The sequence below is a fragment of the Piliocolobus tephrosceles genome, chromosome 16 (genome assembly GCF_002776525.5).
Source record: "Piliocolobus tephrosceles isolate RC106 chromosome 16, ASM277652v3, whole genome shotgun sequence".
NCBI classification, from domain to species: domain Eukaryota; kingdom Metazoa; phylum Chordata; class Mammalia; order Primates; family Cercopithecidae; genus Piliocolobus; species Piliocolobus tephrosceles.
This window is the reverse complement of record NC_045449.1, coordinates 1426072-1447675: the sequence shown is the minus strand read 5'-3', so window position 1 is coordinate 1447675 and position 21604 is coordinate 1426072. Positions and strand designations below refer to the sequence as shown.

General features: G+C 55.1%; 1 protein-coding gene and 1 non-coding gene across 3 annotated transcripts; both read left to right on the top strand.

Annotated features, from left to right (window-relative positions):
• Positions 1 to 2895: 2895 nt before the first annotated feature.
• Positions 2896 to 19646, top strand: LOC111533941 (large neutral amino acids transporter small subunit 4-like). Of its 2 annotated transcripts, none has more exons than XM_026449640.1 (5): positions 2896 to 3015; positions 3885 to 4086; positions 15039 to 15246; positions 17507 to 17562; positions 19303 to 19644. In XM_026449640.1, the coding sequence occupies exons 2-5, from the start codon at positions 3927 to 3929 to the stop codon at positions 19425 to 19427; spliced, it is 549 nt and encodes a 182-aa protein (XP_026305425.1). In that variant the 5' UTR covers positions 2896 to 3015; positions 3885 to 3926; the 3' UTR covers positions 19428 to 19644. The 2 variants fall into 2 exon arrangements, with proteins under 2 accessions (XP_026305425.1, XP_026305426.1); XM_026449641.2 differs by lacking the exon at positions 2896 to 3015 and adding an exon at positions 3397 to 3691 and having other exon boundaries at positions 19303 to 19646.
• On the top strand, positions 15517 to 15620 carry LOC111533667. The gene has a single exon (XR_002728935.1). It is a non-coding gene; the product is annotated as a small nucleolar RNA U13 (small nucleolar RNA).
• Positions 19647 to 21604: the final 1958 nt, after the last annotated feature.

Genomic DNA, 21604 nt, shown 5'->3' with positions numbered 1-21604 from the left:
TTTTTTTTCAGATGAAGTTTCGCTCTTGTTGCCCAGGCTGGAGTGCAGTGGCGCAATCTTGGCTCACTACAACCTCCGCCTCCCGGGTTCAAGTGATTCTCCTGCCTCAGCCTCCAGAGTAGCTGGAACTACAAGTGTGCACCACCACGCCACCTAATTTTTTGTATCTTTAGTAGAGACAGGGTTTCACCATCTTGGCCAAGCTGGTATCGAACTCCTGACCTCGTGATCCACCCGCCTCAGCCTCCCAAAGTGCTAGGATTACAGGCATGAGCCACTGCGCCCAGCCTGGCCATGCTGGTCTTGAACTCCTGACCTCGTGATCCACCCGCCTCGGCCTCCCAAAGTGCTGGGATTACAGGTGTGAGCCACCGCGCCCAGCCATTTTTGTACCTTTAGTAGAGACAGGGTTTCACCATGTTGGCCAGGCTGGTCTTTAACTTCTGACCTCAGCCTCCCCAAGTGCTGGAATTACAGGCGTGAACCACCGTGCCCAGCCAGGAACTGGAACTTTATCCTGTTTCACAAATAATATTTTCTGAAGGATTTTGGCAGAGGTCACATTTACATTCCCTTAGTGCCCTGGGATGAGATGGGGGCTAGATTTGAGCAGAAATTTGAAGGTGGCTCAACAACAGCAGTTCCGGGCCTAAGGGCACAGATGGACTGATTAGGTAAATATGTAGGAGATACAGCTGTTATCAGTGTGATAGGGATGGGCTGAGGCAGAGGCAGAATCACAGCGACTGCCTAACAAATGTCAGTTGAAAGGATGGTTCTCAGCAGGGTGCTGTGAGTCATGCCTGTAATCCCTGCACTTTGGGAGGCTGAGGTGGGAGGATCACTTGAGCCCAGGACTTTGAGACCAGCCTGGGCAACAGGGCAAGACCCTATCTCTACAAAAAATACAAAAATTAGCCAAGCATGGTAGCACGCACCTGTGGTCCCAGCTATTTGGGAGGCTGAGGCAGGAGGATCACCTAAGCCCAGGAGGTCAAGGCTGCAGTGAGCTATGATCATGCCACCACACTCCAGCAGTCTGGGTGCCTGAGATCCTGTCTCAAAAAAAAGAAAAAAAAAAAGAGATGGTTCTTGGTATCTAACTTCAGTAGACAGTAGTGTGGTTATCTGAGAGAAAATGGGGAGGACAGTTCTGAGATGTGTTTGAGCCCTGGAGCACCCTCAGGCTGCTCAAAGAGGAGGAAAGGGTGAAGGAAGAGATTTTTCAGATAGCAGTTGAAACCTTGTGAGTGGGAAGGGTTCTACAGGGTGAGGAACCGGGTAGGTTACCAGCTGGAGCCGCCCCCCGGCAGGCTGACAGCACCAAGCCTTGTCTGGAGGAGGGTGCCCTCGCCAGGTGGCCTGGGCGGATTCTAGACAGTAGGGGCACACTTGGACTGGGGCAAGTAGAGCAAGAGGCGTCTGGGGCTCCCACAGCCCTGGGGTGGTGGTGGGGTTTTGTTTTATTTTTTTTTTTTATTATTATCATTTTTTGAGACGGAGTCTTGCTCTGTCACCCAGGTTGGAGTGCAGTGGCACAATCGGCTCACTGCAACCTCTGTCTCCTGGGTTCAAGCCATTCTCCTGCCTCAGCCTCCCCAGTAGCAGGATTACAGGCGTGCACCACCACACCCAGCTAGTTTTTGCATTTCAGTAGAGACCCGGTTTCACCATGTTGGCCAGGCTGGTCTCGAACTCCTGACCTCGTGATCCACCTGCCTCGGCCTCCCAAGGTGCTGGGAGCACAGGCGTGAACCACCGCGCCCGGCTATTTTTGGTTATTTTTTATTTTGGTAGAGACGGGTCTCGCCATGCTGCCCAGGCTGGTCTCGAACTCCTAGCCCTAAGTGGCCCTCCGACCTTAACCTCCCAAACCGCTGGGATTCCAGATGAGTACACCACGCGGCAGCCCTGGGGTGCTAAGCCAGCCCCCCGGAACGAACCAGGTAGACCAAGCAGATTCTGGGGCAGTCAGAGGGTCTTCCGAGCTCGGGCTAGTGCCTCGGATCTGGGGGACGAAGACGGGCAGCTGAGCTTTCGGAGCCCGGGCTTATCAGACGGGAACCCGGAGCCCCCTCGAACCCTCGCAGGCTTGTACGAGCCGGTGGACGTGGGTGGAAAGGGGTGAAGGTGGGGGGTGGGGCTCACCGCGGGCAGGGAGCTCCCAGATGACCATCAAGGATGGAGGGTCCCCGGGGGACCGAGCAGTGCGTGAACACGGGCGGAGAAAGGTCTGATGGGGGGACCTCAGGAGACCCCATCCTAGGACCGGACAGACCAGCCCCAAATCCCATTGCAGGTTTCCAAGGGCCAACTTCCAGGGACCGGGCAGACGGCACCCGGTCGGTGCATCAGCAGGGGGCGCCACGGCTGGACCGGGTCCGGGATCCCAGACCCGAATACGCCGGGACGGGAACCACCGGGGCGGGGGAGGGAGGAACCAGGACCCAAAGCCCGAGGCGGCGGGTACGGCGGCGCTTCGTGGGGAGAAAGCGGGGTGGGGATTCCAGAGCGGAACCACAGTGCGGAGCTGGCGCATCTGGGCGTGGTGACCCGCGCGGAGGGGGCAGCTGGGGACGGCGGGGCGGCCGCGGGAGAGCCCAGCTGGGGGCGCTGGTGGCCCGGCGGCTTCGGGGAGGAGTCCGCGGGGGTCCGGGACGCGGAGTCGGAGCCCCAGCCTCGCAGGGTCAGGGCGCTGGAGAGGTCGCGGGGCGATGTCGCCGGGGTTCCCGGCCGCGCTGTGACTCGGTCAAGTTGAAGGCGGCAGAGCCCGCAGCGCCCCGGCCCCTCCCGCCCCCCATCTCTCTTGTTTGTCTCCGAGTCCGGCCGGAACCGGCTTCTGCTCGCGGCGGGGCGGGCGGGGGACTGGCTGCTGATTGGTCGACGCCTGTTTCCAGCCCCGCTCAGCCAATCAGCGGGTGGCAGTGTTTTCTTCTTGGGGTCGGAATAAAAGGGCTGGAATAAAAGAGGGCAGAAAAGGCGCCGGGCGGGCCCGACACACGCCGGAGGAGACGGGTGAGCTGGAGCCGGGGGTCGCAGCTGGGGCGAGGGCGCGGGGGCAGAAGCGCCCGCCGAAGGGGCGCAGGGAGAAAACGTGGGAGTAAGAGGAGAGAGACGGAGCGATGAGGGGCCGCCAGGAAAGAGATGACGAACAGATGCGGGCTGGGGATGGAGGCACGGGGCTCTGAGGCCATGGAAACGGGCGGGTTGCCTGGGGAACGCCGGGGATGGGGGTCGCGGGCTGGCTCGCGCCGCCGGTTTGAACCGGCTCCTCGTCTCCCACGCCGGGTTCGCGTGGCCGCAGCGCCTAGCGACCTAGACGGCGGCCAATGGCGCGACAGTTCCTGCGCCATCCGGCCAATGAGCGCGCCGGGGCGGGCCGTTCCGTAGCTCTGGGCGCTGATCTTGTGGTTGAAGAAACCAGCTCTGGGGAAGGGTCTCGGGCGCGGGCGGGAGGGCACCTGTCAGGGTCCCTGGGAGAGGCAGCCCTCGGATCTGCCCCTGCCCACCTCACGCTGCGTTCCATGCTGGCCCCAGGCGATGTCAGTCCTGCTGCAGGCCAGGACTAGTTCCACGGCCCTCAGCATGCGTTAGCCTCTTCTTGCCTCCATGCCTCAGTTTACCTCGGAGTGAGCTGCGGGAGACGTCTCCCTGCCTGGCCAGGGCGGCTCTGTCGTAGCGCAGAGCAGCGGTACGAGCCGGCCGCGGGGTCGGGGTGGCCCAGGTCCGGGCAGGGCTGGGGTTCGCCTCCTCCGCTGCGCGCACCGGCCACCGCGGCCGGGGAGGAGTGACAGTCCCGAGCCCTGCGGCAGCGGCCGGGGCAGCTGGGGGGCGGCCGCAGGGGCTGGGCAGGGCCGGCCGCTGACGCCGAGGTCTGTGCGCAGGTGGTGCAGAGCCGGAGTGGGAGCCCGGAGCCGCGCCGCACCATGGCGCCCACCCTGGCCACTGCCCATCGCCGCCGCTGGTGGATGGCCTGCACGGCCGTGCTGGAGAACCTCCTCTTCTCGGCAGTCCTCCTGGGCTGGGGCTCGCTGCTCATCATGCTCAAGTCGGAGGGCTTTTACTCCTACCTGTGTACCAAGCCAGGTGAGACAGGCGCCTGGGGCTGCGGGGGGCTTCTGGAGCCGGGGCTTTGGGAGGGGGCGGGATGGGGATGAAGACCTGGCATGCCACAGCACTGCATTGCCCAGTGCCTCTCGGGTATCCAAAGGCCCATCTGATCCTCACCCAGCCCTGCCGGCTACTTGTCATTGCCCCTGTTTTGTGGATGAAGACACCGAGGCTCAGAGCGATCTTCTGTCTTGCGCAAGGCCACAGAGCCTGGGCCTGCCATCCACCCAGAACCCCACCTGCTGTCCACGGTGTTCCTTCCACCCCCTGGGAACATTGCTGGACTCCTCTCTTCACCTCCCAGCTCCTGGAACATAGCTTGGCTGGTAGTAAACATGTTGCTCTCTGCTTGTGAGAAAGAGGAACTCCTGATTTAGGGGCTGGGGTGCAGCAGGAGAGGAAGTGGCCTTGCCTCCACCCCAGGCAGGGCTCATCTAGAATCTAGACATCCCTCAGGCCGTTGTGGAGTCTCCTAAGTGCTTGCTGGACACGATTTCTTGTCTATTTTTGCTGCCTGGTGATTCTCCAAAGGGCATTTCCCGACACGGGCTCTGAGGACATCTCCGTGGCTTTCCAACCCCATGAGGATGAAGGGGAAGAGGAGAAGGGAACGTTTATGGAAATGATGCTAGGCTTGTTCTCTCGTCTTTGCCTCGCCACTGGAATTGCTGAAGGCAGGCTGAGGATGCTTCTCTGCATGACATCTGCACCCGCCAACACACACACTCCTTCACACCTTCATACCTTGTTGGAGGATCCTGATTACTACAGGGCAGTAGGTTCAGCCCCACAGGAGGGCCACAGCAGCCCCCAGCCTCTAGCTTCCTACCCTCCTTCCTAGGCAACCTTAACAGGCAGTGTTTCCCTCTGCCTTCTCCTTGATCCTAACGGTAACTCATAATAGCTGAGCTCACATAATCTCTCTCGCCAGTGCTCGAGTGCCCGTAGATGGAGGTACGACTCAGGTTTGACTTCCTGAGTCCCCAGCAGCAGGCCTTTTCTTTCTAGAGCTCTTTGCAGGAAGAGAAAGCTTTGGACCAGCTCATGCTGGGTGTAATCCTTTGTGGAAGCCTCCCTGTTTCCCTTCTCTGATCTGCCCGGGAGATTCCTGTGTGTCCCAGTCTCTAGGGAGGGAGGCTTAGCTGGAGAGAATCAAGGCAGGAGAAAGCAGGAGAATGCAGAGGCCGCGGGGAGAGGACAGAAAGTATATCATTTATAACTAACCTTTAGCCTTTAGCCACTCAAAAATATTTCCTAACAGCCTAAGGGTTCTTGGCAGGCCTTTCCCCACATCAGCAAGTAATCTTGGGAGTTGGGAAGAGTCAGACCTTGTTCCCTGAACAAGCTTTGTGCTTTGCCCAAGCGATGTTAGGAGATTAATGCCTGTCCCGGAAAGGCACAGGTTGGAGTATTTGCTTCTTCCTCTCCTTTCCTCTCTCCTCCCTTAGAGATCGTGACCCTTCCTGCTTGCCTTTCTTGTGGGTTCTTTCAGGCTGGACACAGGGTTTAAAAAAAAAAAAGAAAGCAGAAAAAAAAGTCATCATCCCCAGATAAAGCTTTTTTTTTTTTTTTTGAGATGGAGTCTCGCTCTGTCGCCCAGGCTGGAGTGCAGTGGTGCCATCTTGGCTCCCTGCAAGCTCGGCCTCCCGGGTTCACGCCATTCTACTGTCTCAGCCTCCCGAGTAGCTGGGACTACAGGGGCCCGCCACCACGCCCAGATAATTTTTTTTGGATTTTTAGTAGAGACGGGGTTTAACCGTGTTCGCCAGGATGGCCTTGATCTCCTGACCTCGTGATCCACCTGCCTCGGCCTCCCAAAGGTCTGGGTTACAGGCGTGGGCCACCGCACCTGGCCTCAGAGAAAGCTTTTAGTGTCTCACTCAGACCAGAGAACTGTTGTGGGCAGGTTTTGTGTTTTTTTTTTTTAAACCTACCATGGTGTCGGGAAGGTCAGATTCTAGGTGTTGTTGTTGTTGTTGTTGTTGTTGTTTTTCATAGACTGTCCACAGATTTAATTGATAGTATGGTTTTGACAGAGTTGGGTCTGGTCCCTTCATTCCCGCCTCAGCCTTGGCTTCTTCCTCTAAGTGGGAGGAGCACCAGAGATGGTGCCAGTGTGGTGCTGAGTTGGTGTTTTAAGCCCTGGGCAGACTTCACAGGTTGCTCCTGTAAACCAAAGTGAAGGTGAAGGGTCAGGATTGTGGGTTGAACATCAACTTCTTATCCGTGCTTTTGCTCCTGCCTCCAATTTTGGTTTTTCTGATTATCTGGCAAACCTGCTGAGCCTGCGTCCTGGGCGGGAAGGCTGCTGATCCCACACACCTTATCTCTCTCTGGCCGCACTGCTCCTTGATTCTTGGAGTCCGCATAACCAGTTTTCTTTCAGGGCAGAAATCTCCACACGTTGCTTGTCTGGGAGTGCCTGGTGAAGTTAGGGTGAAGGTTTCTGCTTCGATCTAACATTTTCAAACTTGGTGCATGGCTGAATTGCAGAGAAGCAGTGAGGCCATTTTTGGAATGTATTGAATTAGACTTGTGAAAGGCTGAGCAGTGTCCGGCTGATTGAGATGCAAATTTGTCAGCTTCGTGTCGCTCTAGGACGATGCTTTAGTTTGTTCTCTAAAGAAAATTTGCCTGAACCTGTTGAAAGATTCTTAGAACTCTTTCTTAGGACTCCAGCCAGAATCTGGCCACAGACGTGGTGTTGGGTTCCAGCCTGGGGAGGTGGCAGAGGGAAGGAGATAGCTCACTTCACGGCTGCCCCTCAGTTTGTTCTTCCTTGCCCGCTGGGAGAGGTGGCAGGCTGGGTTTGGGGACCTGGGTGCAGGGAGTTGGTGATGGGTTTTGCACAATATCCTCCAGGTGTTGGCTGCTGGATCCCTCCCTTGTCCCCCTGGTGAGGGCAGGACACCAATTGGGTGTTCAGTCCGAGAAGCACGGGACTTCCCAGAGCTGTGTCCTCTTGGCCTCTGGGATGGCAATGTGACCGCCCGCGCCTGGGCTCTTTCTTCATTTTCTCTGTTATCCAGTAGCCCCTACTTCAACAGGGTCAGGGTCAGCTTGGGGGTTTGCGGCTACCTGTGGATGGTTTTTTTTTATTCGAGACAGGGTCTTGCTCTGTTGCCCAAGCCGGAATGTGGTGGTGCGATCACAGCTCACTGCAGCCTTAACTCCTGGGCTCAAGCAATCCTCCCACCTCAGCCTCCTGAGTAGTTGGGACTACAAGTGTGCGCCACCCTACTCAGCTAATTTTTGTATTTTTTTGTAGAGACAGGGCCTTGCCGTGTTGCCTAGGCTGATCTCAAACTCCTGGGCTCAAGCGATCCTCCTGCCTCAGCCGTCCAAAGTGCTGGGCCTACAAGTGTGAACCATCATACCCAGTTAGATTTTTATTTTTGTTTTTGCGACTACAGGCGCCCGCCACCATACCCAGCTAATTTTTGTATTTTTAGTGGAGATGGGGTTTCATTTCACCATGTTGACCAGGCTGGTCTCGTACTCCTGACCTCAGGTGATCCACTCACCTCGGCCTCCCAAAGTGCTGGGATGACAGGTGTGAACCACCATGCCCAGCCCTGGTTATTTATTTATTTATTTATTTATTTATTTATTTATTTATTATTTTTTTGAGACAGAGTCTCGCTCTGTTGCCTGGCTGGAGTGCAGTGGCGCGATCTTGGCTCACTCCAACCTCTGCCTCACAGTTTCAAGCAATTCTCCTGTCTCAGCCTCCCAAGTAGCTGGGACTACAAGTGACTGCGACCACGCCTGGCTAATTTTTGTATTTTTTCGTAGAGATATAGTTTTACTATATTGGTCAGGCTGTTCTCGAACTCCTGACCTCAGGTGATCCACCCGCCTTGGCCTCCCAGAGCGCTGGGATTACAGGTGTGAGCCACTGTGCCTGGTCAAATTTTTTGTAGAGATAAGGGTTTCACCATGTTGCTCAGGCTGGTCTCAAAACTCCTGGGCTCAAGTGACCTGCCGACCTCAGCCTCCCAAAGTGCTGGGACTACAGGTGTGAGCCACCATACCCAGTTAATTTTTTTTTTTTTTTTTTTGAGACAGAGTCTCGTTTTGTCTCCTAGGCTGGAGTGCAGTGGTGCGATCTTGGCTCACTACAAGCTCTGCCTCCCGGGTTCCCACCATTCTCCTGCCTCAGCCTCCTGAGTAGCTGGGACTACAGGTGCCCGCCACCGCACCTGGCTAGTTTTTTGAAGTTTTTAGTAGAGACGGGGTTTCACCGTGTTAGCCAGGATGGTCTCGATCTCCTGACCTTGTGATCCGCCCTCCTCGGCCTCTCAAAGTGCTGGGATTACAGGCATGAGCCACCGCGCCCGGCCCATACCCAGTTAATTTTTAAATGTTTTGTAGAGTTGGGGGTTTCACCGTGTTGCCCAGGCTAGTCTTAAACTCCTGAGCTCAGTCGATCCACCCGCCTCGGGCTCCCATATTGCTGGGATTATAGGCGTGAGCCACTGCTCCAGGCCTACATGTGCATAGTTAATCCCCTCTCTCTTATAACCTAAACATTCAGTAAACATTGACGAAGGTGCGGTGCTGGGGACTTAGAGCAAACAAGTCATCACACGCATACCTGTGTAACCTGTGTAATTCCAGGTGGTAGCTGGGCCCCCAGGAAAGAGCCAGAATAGCTGCGGAGATCTGGCTCCTACTGGGTGGGAGGGCCTCTCTGGGGTTCAGGCTGAAGCCTGGAGGTTGAGGAGGGGTGAGTCAGGAGAGGAGGGTACACTCTGGAGGAGAGGAGAGAAGTGGGAAGGGGCCGGGCCTGCAGGGCCTGGGAGTCCATTTGGGGAAAGTGAATTTTATTCCCAAGGCAGGAGGAAGTCAGGGAGGTAGAGGAGGGCAACGATCCAATTCCCCTGTTAGAGCCTCGTGTGAATCGTTGAGGGCTTGCCCCATGCTGGGTATGTTTGGATGGCATAGAAACCAGAAGTCATCACGGCCTCTGCCCGACGAAGTCACTCATGGTCTGACCATGGGCATGAAGGCTGACCCCGGTTGTATGCTCCTGACTGCTGCAGTCGCTCTGCCTGTGGTGGTGGGAGAGAGCCTCTCACTCTGGCACCGAAGCTGCTGCAAGCTCACCCTGGCATACAGGTTGCTGGGAGGGCAGAGGGGCTGCTGCCCACCTTGGGGAAGCAGGGCCAGGCTTGGTCCCCATGGGCTGAGTGAAGCTGCAGATGTGGACAGGAGACTTCTCTGCTGCCTCGAGGACCTCGTTTTTCTTGGGGGACGGGGAGTGGGGGACGGAGTTTCACTCTTGTCGCCCAGGCTGGAGTGCAGTGGCGCAGTCTCGGCTCACTGCAACCTCTGCCTCTCGGCAGAATTAAAGCAACTCTCCTGCCTCAGCCTCCCAAGTAGCTGGGATTACAGGTGCCCGCCACCATGCCCGGCTAGTTTTTTGTATTTGTATTTCATTTTATTTTTTTTTTTTTGAGATGGCGTCTCACTCTGTCACCCAGTCTGGAGTGCAATGGCGCTATCTCAGCTCACCAAAACCTCCATGTCCCAGGTTCAAGTGATTCTCCTGCCTCAGCCTCCCAAATAGCTGGGATTACAGGCACCTATCACCACACCTGGATAATTTTTGTATTTTTAGTAGAGATGGGGTTTCACCATGTTGGCCAGGCTGGTCTCGAACCCCTGACGTCAGGTGATCCGCCCACCTCGGCCTCCCGAAGTGCTGGGATTACAGGCGTGAGCCACCGCACCCACCGGATAGCTTTCTTAAATCCAACCTTTCACTTTTATTGCTGTAAATGTGACTTTTAAACTTTTCCCCCAGTTTATTTGGAATTTAAAAAATTCCATAGCAATGGGTAAGAAAGTTTAAAGGCTGGAGCCGGCAGCCTCAGGATGCGTCTCAGAGAAGAGCTGGTGGCCTTGGCTCTTCCCACCGCCCCAGCCTCCCTCCTTGGTTCGTGACCTCATTTCCCTCGCAGACATCCGCTGGCCACCGCTGGCTTCTGGTGTCCACGAAGGTCCATCCAGCTTAGGCTGGCTCTCCGGGACCTCGTGGGAGAGTCTTAGTTCCGTTCTCACCAAGCGATATTCAGGGCCTCCTAGTGTTGCTGACACCATGGGCAGCCTTTTCCTGGCTCTGTTCTCTCAGCATTTCCTCTCTGGGATGTGAGCGTCTAACCCAGGTAGGCCAGCCTCGGCATAGCTCGCAGGGTAAGAGCGGGAACTTCGGGGTCTGACAGCCTGGAGTCAAGCCCAGCTTCCCCGGAGACCCCCGTGAGACTTTCAGCAAGTGACTTCCCTGCTCTGAGCATCCCTCAGGGATACTCTCGCAGTATCCTCGTGGGGAATATGGGGTGGGCATGGACACACCCACTGAGCGTGGCAGCTGGCACACACTGGCACTGTGCACATGGCAGCCGCTGCTGGGCCCCACTGCTCGGGGGCCAGGCTCTGGTCAGCCCAGGACGGCCTCTGCCTGTCCGTGCCCTCCTGTCTGTTGTTTGCTCTGCGTCTGAGCTGACCTCTCCCCTATATCTCCCCTGCCGGACTGAGGACTGAGATGCTGCTTCCTGTTGCCGGATAGACTAAGGATTTAAGAGCCGGGAGATCCTGGGCAGGGGCCATCGGTGGGCTGTCCAGGGGCCCGCACCCTGGAGCGGGGGGCTCAGAAAGCAGCCAGTCAGGGAAGGGGGAAGCTCAGGAATTTAGAAGGGACCTCAAGCCAGGTACTCCTTGGCCCCCTCAAGCATCATCTTGAAGGCCCCCTCCCTTTGTCTCCTGGGGTGTGGGGAGACTCCGCTTTGACTTGGGGGAGTCTGAGAGAGCCACAGCACCCTCTTTTCTCCCTGATTCCTCTGTGAAGATCTTGTGCGTCTTGTGAGTGGGGCTGAACAGGGTTCCCCCGCCCTGGCCCTGGGCCTCCTCCTGAGCAGCCCTGTTCCCGTTCTTGGCACTCACTGGCCACACCAACTCTTGCCTGTCTTCTCTGTTCACCTTCTCTGTCCGGCCTGGGCTGGGCCACTTCTGGCCGCCCCTGAGGAGGCGTCAGTTTCATAAACAGGTGCAGGTGAGGAGCAGAGCAGGCTGGCCGGGAATGAGCAGAGCAGGCTGGCCCCGGGTTAAACTCTAGGCTGGGAGCAGAGGACCGTCCCACACCTTGGCACTTCCTGGGTGCTTAATCTGTTTGTCTCTTTCCCGGCCCACAGTGGCCCAGGTGGGAGCAGAGGGAGAGGAACAGCCTGGGTGTGTCTGTGTTTGGGCATCTGCTGGAGCTGTGACGGTGGTGGTGCTGTTTACTGTCAACAGAGCTTCTGGGCTCACCAAGGGCTTCGTTCCCTCCAGCAGGAGGGAGACTCTCCACAAGCAGAAGGAGAAGCCATTCACCTCCCCTGCCCCAGGTGCATCTGTTGCTGGACAGGACTGCCTGGAGGCAGGCGGCCGGGCAGAGGGCCTGGTGGCCCCAGCGGCAGGGATTTGTTTAAGGGGAGAAGGCTGGTGGTCTAGCGTGCAAGGTCCTTGCCCCTGTGTGTAGTGGCTGCAGGGTAAAAGATGGGAAGGACAGATACCCTTGCCTCTCCCCTGACCATGTAGTTAAAGGGGTGACCAGATCTCTAATCAATTTAAGACTTTTTTGTTGTTTGTTTGTTTGGAGACAGAGTCTCACTCTGTGGCCTGGGCTGGAGAGCAGTGGCACAATCTTAGCCCACCGCAACCTCCGCCTCCCGGGTTCAAGCGATTCTCCTGCCTCAGCCTCCCGAGTACCTGAGATTACAGGCGCCTGCCACCACGCCTGGCTAATTTGTGTATTTTTAGTAGAGATGGGGTTTCACCGTGTTGGCCAGGCTGGTCTCAAACTCCTGACCTCAGGTGATCCACAAGCCTTGGCCTCCCAAAGGGCTGGGATTAGACTGAGCCACTGTGCCTGGCCTGATTCTATTTTTTTATTTGTTTGTTTGTTTTTTTTTTTTTTGAGACAGAGTCTCACTCTTTTGCCCAGGCTGGAGTGCAATGGTGTGATCTTGGCTCACTGCAACCGCTGCCCCCCAGGTTCAATGATTCTCCTGCCTCAGCCTCCCGAGTAGCTGGGACTACAGGCGCCCGCCACCGCGCCCGGCTAGTTTTTTGTATTTTTTAGTAGAGACGGGGTTTCACCATGTTAGCCAGGATAGTCTCGATCTCCTGACCTCGTGATCCACCCATCTCGGCCTCCCAGAGTGCTGGGATTACAAGCGTGCACCACCACGCCCGGCTAATGTTTGTATTTTTAGTAGAGACAGGGCTTCACCATGTTGGCCAGGCTGATCTTGAACTCCTGACCTCAGGCGATCCACCTGCCTCTGCCTCCCAGTGTTGGGATTACAGGCGTGAGCCACCGCACCTGGCCCTGTTGTTTCTATTCATCAGTAAACAGCTACTGTAGGCCAAGACCTGGGTGAGATACTGAGGACACAGAAGTGACCACAATGCAGGCCCTGCTTTTCAGGGCTCACAGCCCAGTGGGGGATTAGACGTGTCTTTGCGCTTCCACACACGCTGACGGGACTGTGCTCCCCGCAGCCGCTGCATCGGCTCTGTGCCAGCTGGTCGTGCCCTGATTCCCATGCGGAGCGTCCAGTAGCAGCAATGATCATAATAGCCACGAGAACAGCAGCAGCTTGCAGCGATTCGTTATTGAGTGCTTTCTTTGCCTGGGTGAGCTCCAGAAGGTTTTCTGGATTTTCTCATTGATCTTCCCCCAAACTCTAGGAGGTGGATCTTATTATTCTATGATGTCCATTTTATAGACAAGGAAACCGAGCTAGAGCAAGGTTATGCGTTCAGAAAGTGGAGGAACCAAAACAGGAAGCGTGAAGCCAGATTCCAGTTCCATGCTGTTCATCCACACGGCCCCGGCGAGCCTCCCTGGTCACACGTTGGCATGAGGCGTGATTCCACCCGTGTGCATCCTTTCCAGTGACCTTGGAGGAGCCCCGAGAGGCCTGAGCAAGGCTTTGCAAACCTCCGCTCTGCAGACCTGGCGCCAGAGGGCTGCAATTGGAAGGCAGGCAGTTATCGGAAGAAAAGCGTTTCCTTGACTCTCCCAGTGTGACCTCGCATCTAATCAAAGTCGGCTCCTGTTTTCTGCAGGATTAGTCAGCATCTCTTAACTAGCAGTCCCGGCCGGGAGAGCTCCTCAGCCACATTCTCAGCCCGTCCTCCACCCTCCCGTCTTCAGCTGCCACAGCACTTTTCTCTGCCTTTTTGTGTTGTTTTGGTGCTGGGTGGACTTTGGAGGGGGCCATTAAGGGCTGGGTGTGGCAGACACACCAGATGCAGCACCCAGTGAGGTCTGGGCATGGTCACGGGATGGCATCACAATGACCCCGGCAAGGAAAATAAGAAAGGTGCATCTCGGCTGGGCACGGCAGCTCACGCCTGTAATCCCAGCACTTTGGGAGGCAGAGGTGGGGGGATCACCTGAGGTCAGGAGTTTGAGACCAGCCTGGGCAACATGGTGAAACCCCGTCTGTACTAAAAATACAAAAATTAGCCAGGTGTGGTGGCATGTGCCTGTAATCTCAGCTACTTGGGAGGCTGAGGCAAGAGAATTGCTTGAACCCAGGAGGTGGAGGTTGCAGTGAGCCGAGATCATGCTACTACACTCCAGCCTGGGCAACAGAGTGAGACTCCATGCCAAAAAAAAAAAAAAAAGAGGCCAGGTGCGATGGCTCACACCTGTAATCTCCGCACTTTGGAAGGCCAAGGCAGGTGGATCACGAGGTCAGGAGATCGAGACCATCCTGGCTAACACGGTGAAACCCTGTCTCTACTAAAAAAATACAAAAAAATTAGCCGGGCGTGGTGGCGGGCGCCTGTAGTCCCAGCTACTCGGGAGGCTGAGGCAGGAGAATTGCTTGAACCCAGGAGGTGGAGGTTGCAGTGAGCTGAGGTCATGCTACTACACTCCAGCCTGGGCAACAGAGTGAGACTCTGTCTCAAAAAAAAAAAAAAGAAAGAAAGAGAAAATATCAGGGGGAGAAGGTGAGAAGGTGGCATCTGTTCCACGTTTGAGAAGGCAGCTGGGCTTCCCATTGAAGGAGATGCCCCGGTCTCCGCACACTGACAGAGGAGAACCAGGCTATCGGGGTGAGGCCAGTGCTTGTCCTTCCCATGTAGTCTGGGGTCTGCCTCCATACTGGCTTCAGTCTGTCCCCATGGACACAGCTGCTGTGAGAAGGTTCTCTCCAGCCTGGGCCCGCACAGCCACGGCGGGATCCTGAGGTCTGCTGTTCTAGGGTGGCGGATGCTCTGGAATGGGACTCTCAGAGTCCCATTCGTTGTTCTTCAAGGGACACGTGAAGCTCCTAAAACTGTGGATAAACCTTGGTGTGCGTTTTCTGGGGAGGTCTTTATTGGATTCTTCAAAGGGTACACAAAAGCTACCCCTCAAGTTAAGAACCTGTTTTCGGCCGGGCGCGGTGGCTCAAGCCTGTAATCCCAGCACTTTGGGAGGCTGAGACGGGTGGATCATGAGGTCAGGAGATCGAGACCATCCTGGCAAACACGGTGAAACCCCGTCTCCACTAAAAATACAAAAAACTAGCCGGGCGAGGTGGTGGCGCCTGTAGTCCCAGCTACTCGGGAGGCTGAGGCAGGAGAATGGCGTGAACCTGGGAGGCGGAGCTTGCAGTGAGCTGAGATCTGGCCACTGCACTCCAACCTGGGCGACAGAGCGAGACTCTGTCTCAAAAAAAAAAAAAAAAAAAAGAACCTGTTTTCACTCCAGGGAGCTTGAGCCAAATGGCCATCCAAGCCTGCCGTGGGGTAGCCTGAATCCTCGAGAGGCCCCCAGCCAGCCCTGGCATTCCCAGTGGGGGACTCCGAATGGGCACTTGCCCCTCTGATCTTTGGGGATCCCTGTCTTGACTCTGAGGTCAGGGTTTCTTTCTCTCTTCACACAGAGAATGTCAGCAATGGCACAGTGGGCAGCACAGCAGAGCCGGGGCACGAGGAGGGGAGCTGGATGAACGGCTGGCTCAGCTGCCAGGCCCAGGACGAGATGCTAAATTTGGCTTTCACCGTGGGCTCCTTTCTGCTCAGTGCCATCACCCTGCCCCTGGGTATCGTCATGGACAAGTATGGCCCGAGGAAGCTCAGGCTGCTGGGCAGGTCAGTGCGGGTCCCTTAGGCGGGCAGGGAGTGGGCAGGTGGACCCCCTGGGCTGAGTTCCCCATGGAAGGCTATCCTGGTCATACCTGCTATCAGGTGTACTCTGGAGCTCCCTGAAGGCCCATCCAGAATGGAGTTCCTTCCCCACCCGCCACCGAATCAGCAGGTACTGTGGTCCTCGCCATGCTCCAGTACTCAATAAGAAAAGCACCAGGCTCCAGGCCACTCCGGGGATCTGGAGTTGCTTGTCACTAAGAACATGGGTTTCTGATCCCTTTGTAGTTCATAAGCGTAATAATTGGGGTTTCACTCTCATGTGTGAGACATGCTTCCCTCAAACCTTCTTATGAGGCTGGCACAGTATTCATCTGATGAGAAAAAAAAAACACAAAACACTGGTTTCCACAGCCCGTTTGACCTTATGCCTCCACCAGAAAAAAGATTTTCAACAGGTACCCCCAATATAATAAGCACATTGAATTATAAATGATGTATATCTGTGCCTTTTTTTTTTTTCAAGACAGAGTCTTGCTCTGTCACCCAGGCTGGAGTGCAGTGGTGCGATCTTGGCTCACTGCAACCTCTGCCTCCCCAGTTCAAGCAATTCTCCTGTCTCACCCTCTCAAGTAGCTGGGATTACAGGCGCCCGCCACCATACCCAGCTAATTTTTGTATTTTTAGTAGAGACAGAGTTTTACCATGTTGGCCAGGCTGGTTTTGAACTCCTGGCCTCAGTGATCCACCCGTCTCGGCCTCCCAAAGTGCTGGGATTACAGGCATGAGCCATTGTGCCTGGCCCCTATGCCATTCCTTTTTTCTTTCTTTTTTTTTTTTTTTTTGAGGTGCTGTTTTGCTCTTGTTGCCCAAGCAACTGCAGCCGGAGTGCAGTGGCTCACAGCCACCATGGCATTCTTTTTTTCGTTGTTGAGATGGAGTCTTGCTCTGTCGCCCAGGCTGGCGTGCAGTGGCCGGATCTCAGCTCACTGCAAGCTCCGCCTCCCGGGTTTACGCCATTCTCCTGCCTCAGTCTCCCAAGTAGCTGGGACTACAGGTGCCCGCCACCTTGCCCGGCTAGTTTTTTTGTATTTTTTTTTAGTAGAGACAGGGTTTCACTATGTTAGCCAGGATGGTCTCAATCTCCTGACCTCATGATCCGCCTGTCTTGGCCTCCCAAAGTGCTGGGATTACAGGCTTGAGCCACCGCGCCCGGCTCCCTATGGCATTCTTAATGTGCTTTATAATACATATAAAAAAATATAAATGAAAACGGGCTGGCCATGGTGGCTCGTGCCTGTCATCCCAGCATTTGGGGAGGCAGAGGTGGGCAGATCACCTGAGGCCAGGAGTTCGAGACCAGCCTGGCCAATGTGGCAAAACTCTGTCTCCACTAAAAATACAAAAATTAGCCAGGTGTGGTGGCACGCACCTGTAATATCCCAGCTACTCAGGAGTCTGAGGTAGGAGAAATGCTTGAATCCGGGAGGCGGAGCTTGCAGTGAGCCAAGACTGCGCCATTGCACTCCCCCCTGGGCGACAGAGCAAGGCTCTGTCTCAAGAAAAACCAGAAAAAGGCCAGGCGCAGTGGCTCACGCCTGTAATCCCATCACTTTGGGAGGCCGAGGCTGGCGGTTCACGAGGTCAGGAGATCGAGACCATCCTGGCTAACAGGGTGAAAACCCGTCTCTACCAAAAATACAAAAAGAAATTAGCCAGGCATGGTGCCAGGTGCCTCTAGTCCCAGCTACTCGGGAGGCTGAGGCAGGAGAATGGCCTGAACCCGGGAGGCGGAGCTTGCAGTGAGCGGAGACCGCGCCACTGCACTCAAGCCTGGGCCATACAGCGCGACTCCCCGTCAAAAAAAAAAAAAAAAATGGAAAAACCAGAAAAAGGCCAGGTGCTGTGGCTCACACCTGTAATCCCAGCACTTGGGAGGGGGAGGCCGAGGCGGGTGGATCACGAGGTCAGGAGATCAAGACCATCCTGGCTAACAGGGTGAAACCCCGTCTCTACTAAAAATACAAAAATTAGCCGGGTGTGGTGGCTGGCACCTGTAGTCCCAGATACTCGGCAGACTGAGGCCGGAGAATGGTGTGAACCTGGGAGGCGGAGCTTGCAGTGAGCCGAGATTGCGCCACTGCACTCCAGCCTGGGTGACAGAGCGAGCGGCTCCATCTCAAGAAAAACCAAAAACGACAAAAAAAACAGTAACATGGAATAAAGTCATAGTGGTCAATAACATTCCGTTTCTGCTTGGTTTTAGCGCCTGCTTCGCGGTTTCCTGCTTGCTGATTGCATATGGAGCCAATAACCCAAACAGTGAGTGTGCCCTTCCTCCATCTTTCATCAGGGACTGGGGAGAGAGTGCCCCGAGCTGCTCCGAGGCCCACCTGCTCTCGGACACTGTCCAGGGCCTGCTGCTCGCTGCTCAAGTTAGAGGGGACACCTGTTAGGCCTCTACTCAGTTACTTATCTCAAACGGACGGGGGGGATCAGAGAGCAGCCACCCTAGACAGGAGCTCCAGGGTATGAGCAATTTCCACCTCATCACCAGACCAAGCCAGTCCCTCACTGATGCCAATCCGAGAGGCAAGTTCTAAGAACCAGGCCGGCTGCAGGGGCACGGTCCTCGGTGTGCGCAGAAGTCCCGAGCCGAGTCGCCTCCAGGCAGCACGGGCCAAAGCATGAAGGATGGCTTAGAAGCCACCTGGTCCACAACCCTGTTCAGGTGGAGCCATTGTTTTAAGGACTTGTAGCGCAAACACCAAAAAAGGACTTGAGTTTCACCAAAATCTTAGCCAGGCACATCTACTGATTTTCAGGAGCCTACATTTTTGATTTTGGTGAAGTAGCTTCTTTAGGCCTTCTGCTTGCTGCTAATGTTTGCTTTTGTTGTTGCTGTTGTTTTGTTTTGTTTTAGAGACAGGGTCTCTCTCTGTCACCCAGGCTGGAGTGCAGTGGTGCAGTCACAGCTTACTGCACCCTGGACCTCCCGGGCTCAAGTGATCGTCCCACTTCAGCCTCCAGAGTAGCTGGGACTGCAGGCACGCACACCCACACCTGGCTAATTTTTAATTTTTTTTTTTTTAGAGATGAGGTCTCACTTTGTTGCCTGGGGTGTTCTTTTTTTTTTTTTTTTTTGAGACGAGTTTCGCTCCTGTTTCCCAGGCTGGAGTGCAGTGGCGCGATCTCGGCTCACAGCAGCCTCCGCCTCCCAGGTTCAAGCCATTCTCCTGCCTCAGCCTCTGGAGTAGCTGGGATTACAGGCATGCGCCACCACGGCCGACTAATTTTGTATTTTTAGTAGAAATGGGGTTTCTCCATGTTGGTCAGGCTCGTCTCGAACTCCGGACCTCAGGTGATCCGTCTGCCTTGGCCTCCCAAGGTGCTGGGATTACAGGCATGAGCCACTGTGCCTGGCCTCCGGGCTGTTCTTGAACCCCTGGGCTCAAGCAATTCTCCTGCTTCAGCCTCCCAAAGTGTTGGATTTCTAGGTACGAGTCACTGCCTGGACACTGCTACTATTAATTGGAGAAAAGAAGATGGGTGTGCACCTTTTGCAAGAGCCCAAGCTCTGTGAAATAGGCAAGAGGAGGCCGGGCGCGCTGGCCCATGCCTGTAATCTTAGCACTTTGGGAGGCTAAGATGGGCAGATCACCTGAGGCCAGGAGTTCGAGACCAGCCTGGCCAACATGGCGTGACATACAAAAATTATCTGGGCGTGGTGGCACACGCCTGTAATCCCAGCTACTTGGTAGGCTGAGGCAGGAGAATCACTTGAACCCGGGAGTCAGAGGTTGCAGTGAGCCAAGATTGTGCCACTGCACTGCAGTCTGGGCGACAAGAGCAAAACTCTGTCTCAATTAAAAAAGAAAAAAGAAATAGGCTAGAGGAGGGGGTGAGAAAGGGTCATTTCCACTCCCCAGATGTCAGGTACTAACCCTGGCCTGCGTTTACTGGATTTACTGGGAGCCTGCACCGCCCAGGACTCTGGGCCGGTCCCAGTTTCCCGGGAGCTCGGCTGGGGTTTCCACTCACGAGCTTTCCATTTCCCTACAGCTCTCTCCGTGCTCATCTTCATCGCCCTGGCTCTGAATGGCTTTGGCGGGATGTGTATGACCTTCACCTCATTAACAGTGAGTACGGACTTTTTAAAGCTCTGCAGTTCAGTAATCCGCTTCTAAATTTGAGGCCGCTTTGACTGGTTTCTGTGTCCTTGCCTTCCATGTGCCTGCATGTGCCTGGATGTCCCAGACTGTAAAGGGGCTATGGATGAGGTGTTCTGGCAGCAGAGCCCGGCAGGGCTTCCTCAGCCGAGGTCCCTACAGGCAGCAGGGCGTGGCTCTCACAATCCCTTGCCTTTTTGTTTTTTGTTTTTCTGAGACGAAGTCTTGCTGTGTCGCCCAGGCTGGAGTGCAGTGGCGCGATCTCGGCTTGCTGCAACCTCTGCCTCCCAAGTTCAAGCGATTCTCCTGCCTCAGCCTCCCGAGTAGCTGGGACTATGGGCGCCTGCCACCACGCCCGGCTAATTTTTGTATTTTTAGTACAGATGGAGCTTCTCTATGTTGGTCAGGCTGGTCTCGATCTCCTGACCTCAGGTGATCCACCCACCTCGGCCTCCCAAAGTGCTGGGATGACAGGCGTGAGCCACCGCGCCCGGCCGACATTCCCTGCCTTCTGATCTGGGCTTTGACGCTGAGGAAGCAGCTCACTAGCCATGTGCCCAAGGAAGGCAGAGGCAGGAAGACAAAATGCTGCCGCCCTCTTTCTTTTCCTGTTTTCCTGGGCAGCTGTCATCAGGGTCTCTGGGAGCTTCGGCTCATGGAGCAGCCTGAACACCCGCCTCCCGTGGAACTGCCCCAAACTTTGCCTTTGTCCAGAGACAGATGGAAAGCTCAGGGGAACACCTGGGCTTCTCCTCCTCTTGTTTTTCTCCATGCCCAGGCACAGACAGTCGCCTGAGGGAGATGTTTCCTCGGGGTACTGAGCACCCCCTTGTTGGAAGCCTCAGGAAATCACAAAATGTGCTGCTTCTTGATGTGAGGGAGGCAGAAGGAAGGTGGGGTTGAAAGAAAGAAAGTCAAAAAAGGGGCAAGACTGAGGCAGGAGAATCGCTTGAACCTGGACAGTGGAGGTTGTGGTGAGCAGAGACCACGGCATTGCACCCCAGCCTGGGCAACAAGATCAAAACTCCGCTTAAAAAAAAAATTCTATAAGCCTGTCTTCAGTTTGAAATACATTTCTTCAGTATTTAAAAGATCTGCATATACCAGTGTTATTCTTTTTGTTAAAAAAAGAAGAAAAAAAAAGAACTGTGTAACTTGCCTTTTCTCTTAATGTATCTTTTTTGGTTGTTTTTGAGATGGAGTCTCCCTCTGTCGCCCAGGCTGGGGTGCAGTGGCATGATCTTGGCTTACTGCAAGCTCCGCCTCCCGGGTTCATGGCATTTTCCTGCCTCAGCCTCCCGAGTAGCTGGGACTACAGGCGCCCGCCACCACTCCCAGCTAATTTTTTGTATTTTTTGTAGAGACAGGGTTTCACCGTGTTAGCCAGGATGGTCTCGATCTCCTGACCTCGTGATCCGCCCGCCTCGGCCTCCCAGAGTGCTGGGATTACAGGCTCGAGCCACCGCGCCCGGCCTCCCTTAATGTATCTTTTACATCCTTTCCTGTCAGTACTTAAAGATCTGCCTTATTATTAAGCAGTTCTGTATTATTCTTTAATATAGATGGACCATCATTTATTCAATCGGTTTCCTACTAATGGACTTTTGGCTTGGTTTCCAATTTTTCCAGTTTATGAATGCTGCTGAAGTTAACATCCCTGTACATGTATTTCTGTAAAATAAGTTCCTGGCAGTGGAAGTGCTGGGCCACAGGATTAGCATGTTTTAAAATTTAATATGTACTGTTAAATAGCCGTCTAAAAAGGTCATCTGGCCGGGCGCTGTGGCTCACGCCTGTAATCCCAGCACTTTGGGAGGCTGAGGCAGGCAGATCACCTGAGGTCAGGAGTTTGAGACCAGTCTGGTCAAAAAGGCGAAACCCCATGTCTACTAAAAATACAAAAATTGGGCCGGGCGCGGTGGCTCAAGCCTGTAATCCCAGCACTTTGGGAGGCCTAGATGGGCGGATCACGAGGTCAGGAGATCGAGACCATCCTGGCTAACACGGTGAAACCCCGTCTCTACTAAAAAAATACAAAAAAACTAGCCGGGCGAGGTGGCGGCGCCTGTAGTCCCAGCTACTCGGGAGGCTGAGGCAGGAGAATAGCGTAAACGCGGGAGGCGGAGCTTGCAGTGAGCTGAGATCCGGCCACTGCACTCCAGCCCGGGCGACAGAGCAAGACTCTGTCTCAAAAA

What these genes read in the sequence shown, in the direction of transcription:
- LOC111533941 (XM_026449641.2), top strand. Translation starts at nt 3,927, where the DNA reads ATGGCGCCCACCCTGGCCACTGCCCATCGCCGCCGCTGGTGGATGGCC. An exon ending in CTACCTGTGTACCAAGCCAG is followed by an intron (nt 4,087 to 15,038) that starts GTGAGACAGGCG and finishes CTCTTCACACAG; the next exon opens with AGAATGTCAGCAATGGCACA. An exon ending in AAGCTCAGGCTGCTGGGCAG is followed by an intron (nt 15,247 to 17,506) that starts GTCAGTGCGGGT and finishes GCTTGGTTTTAG; the next exon opens with CGCCTGCTTCGCGGTTTCCT.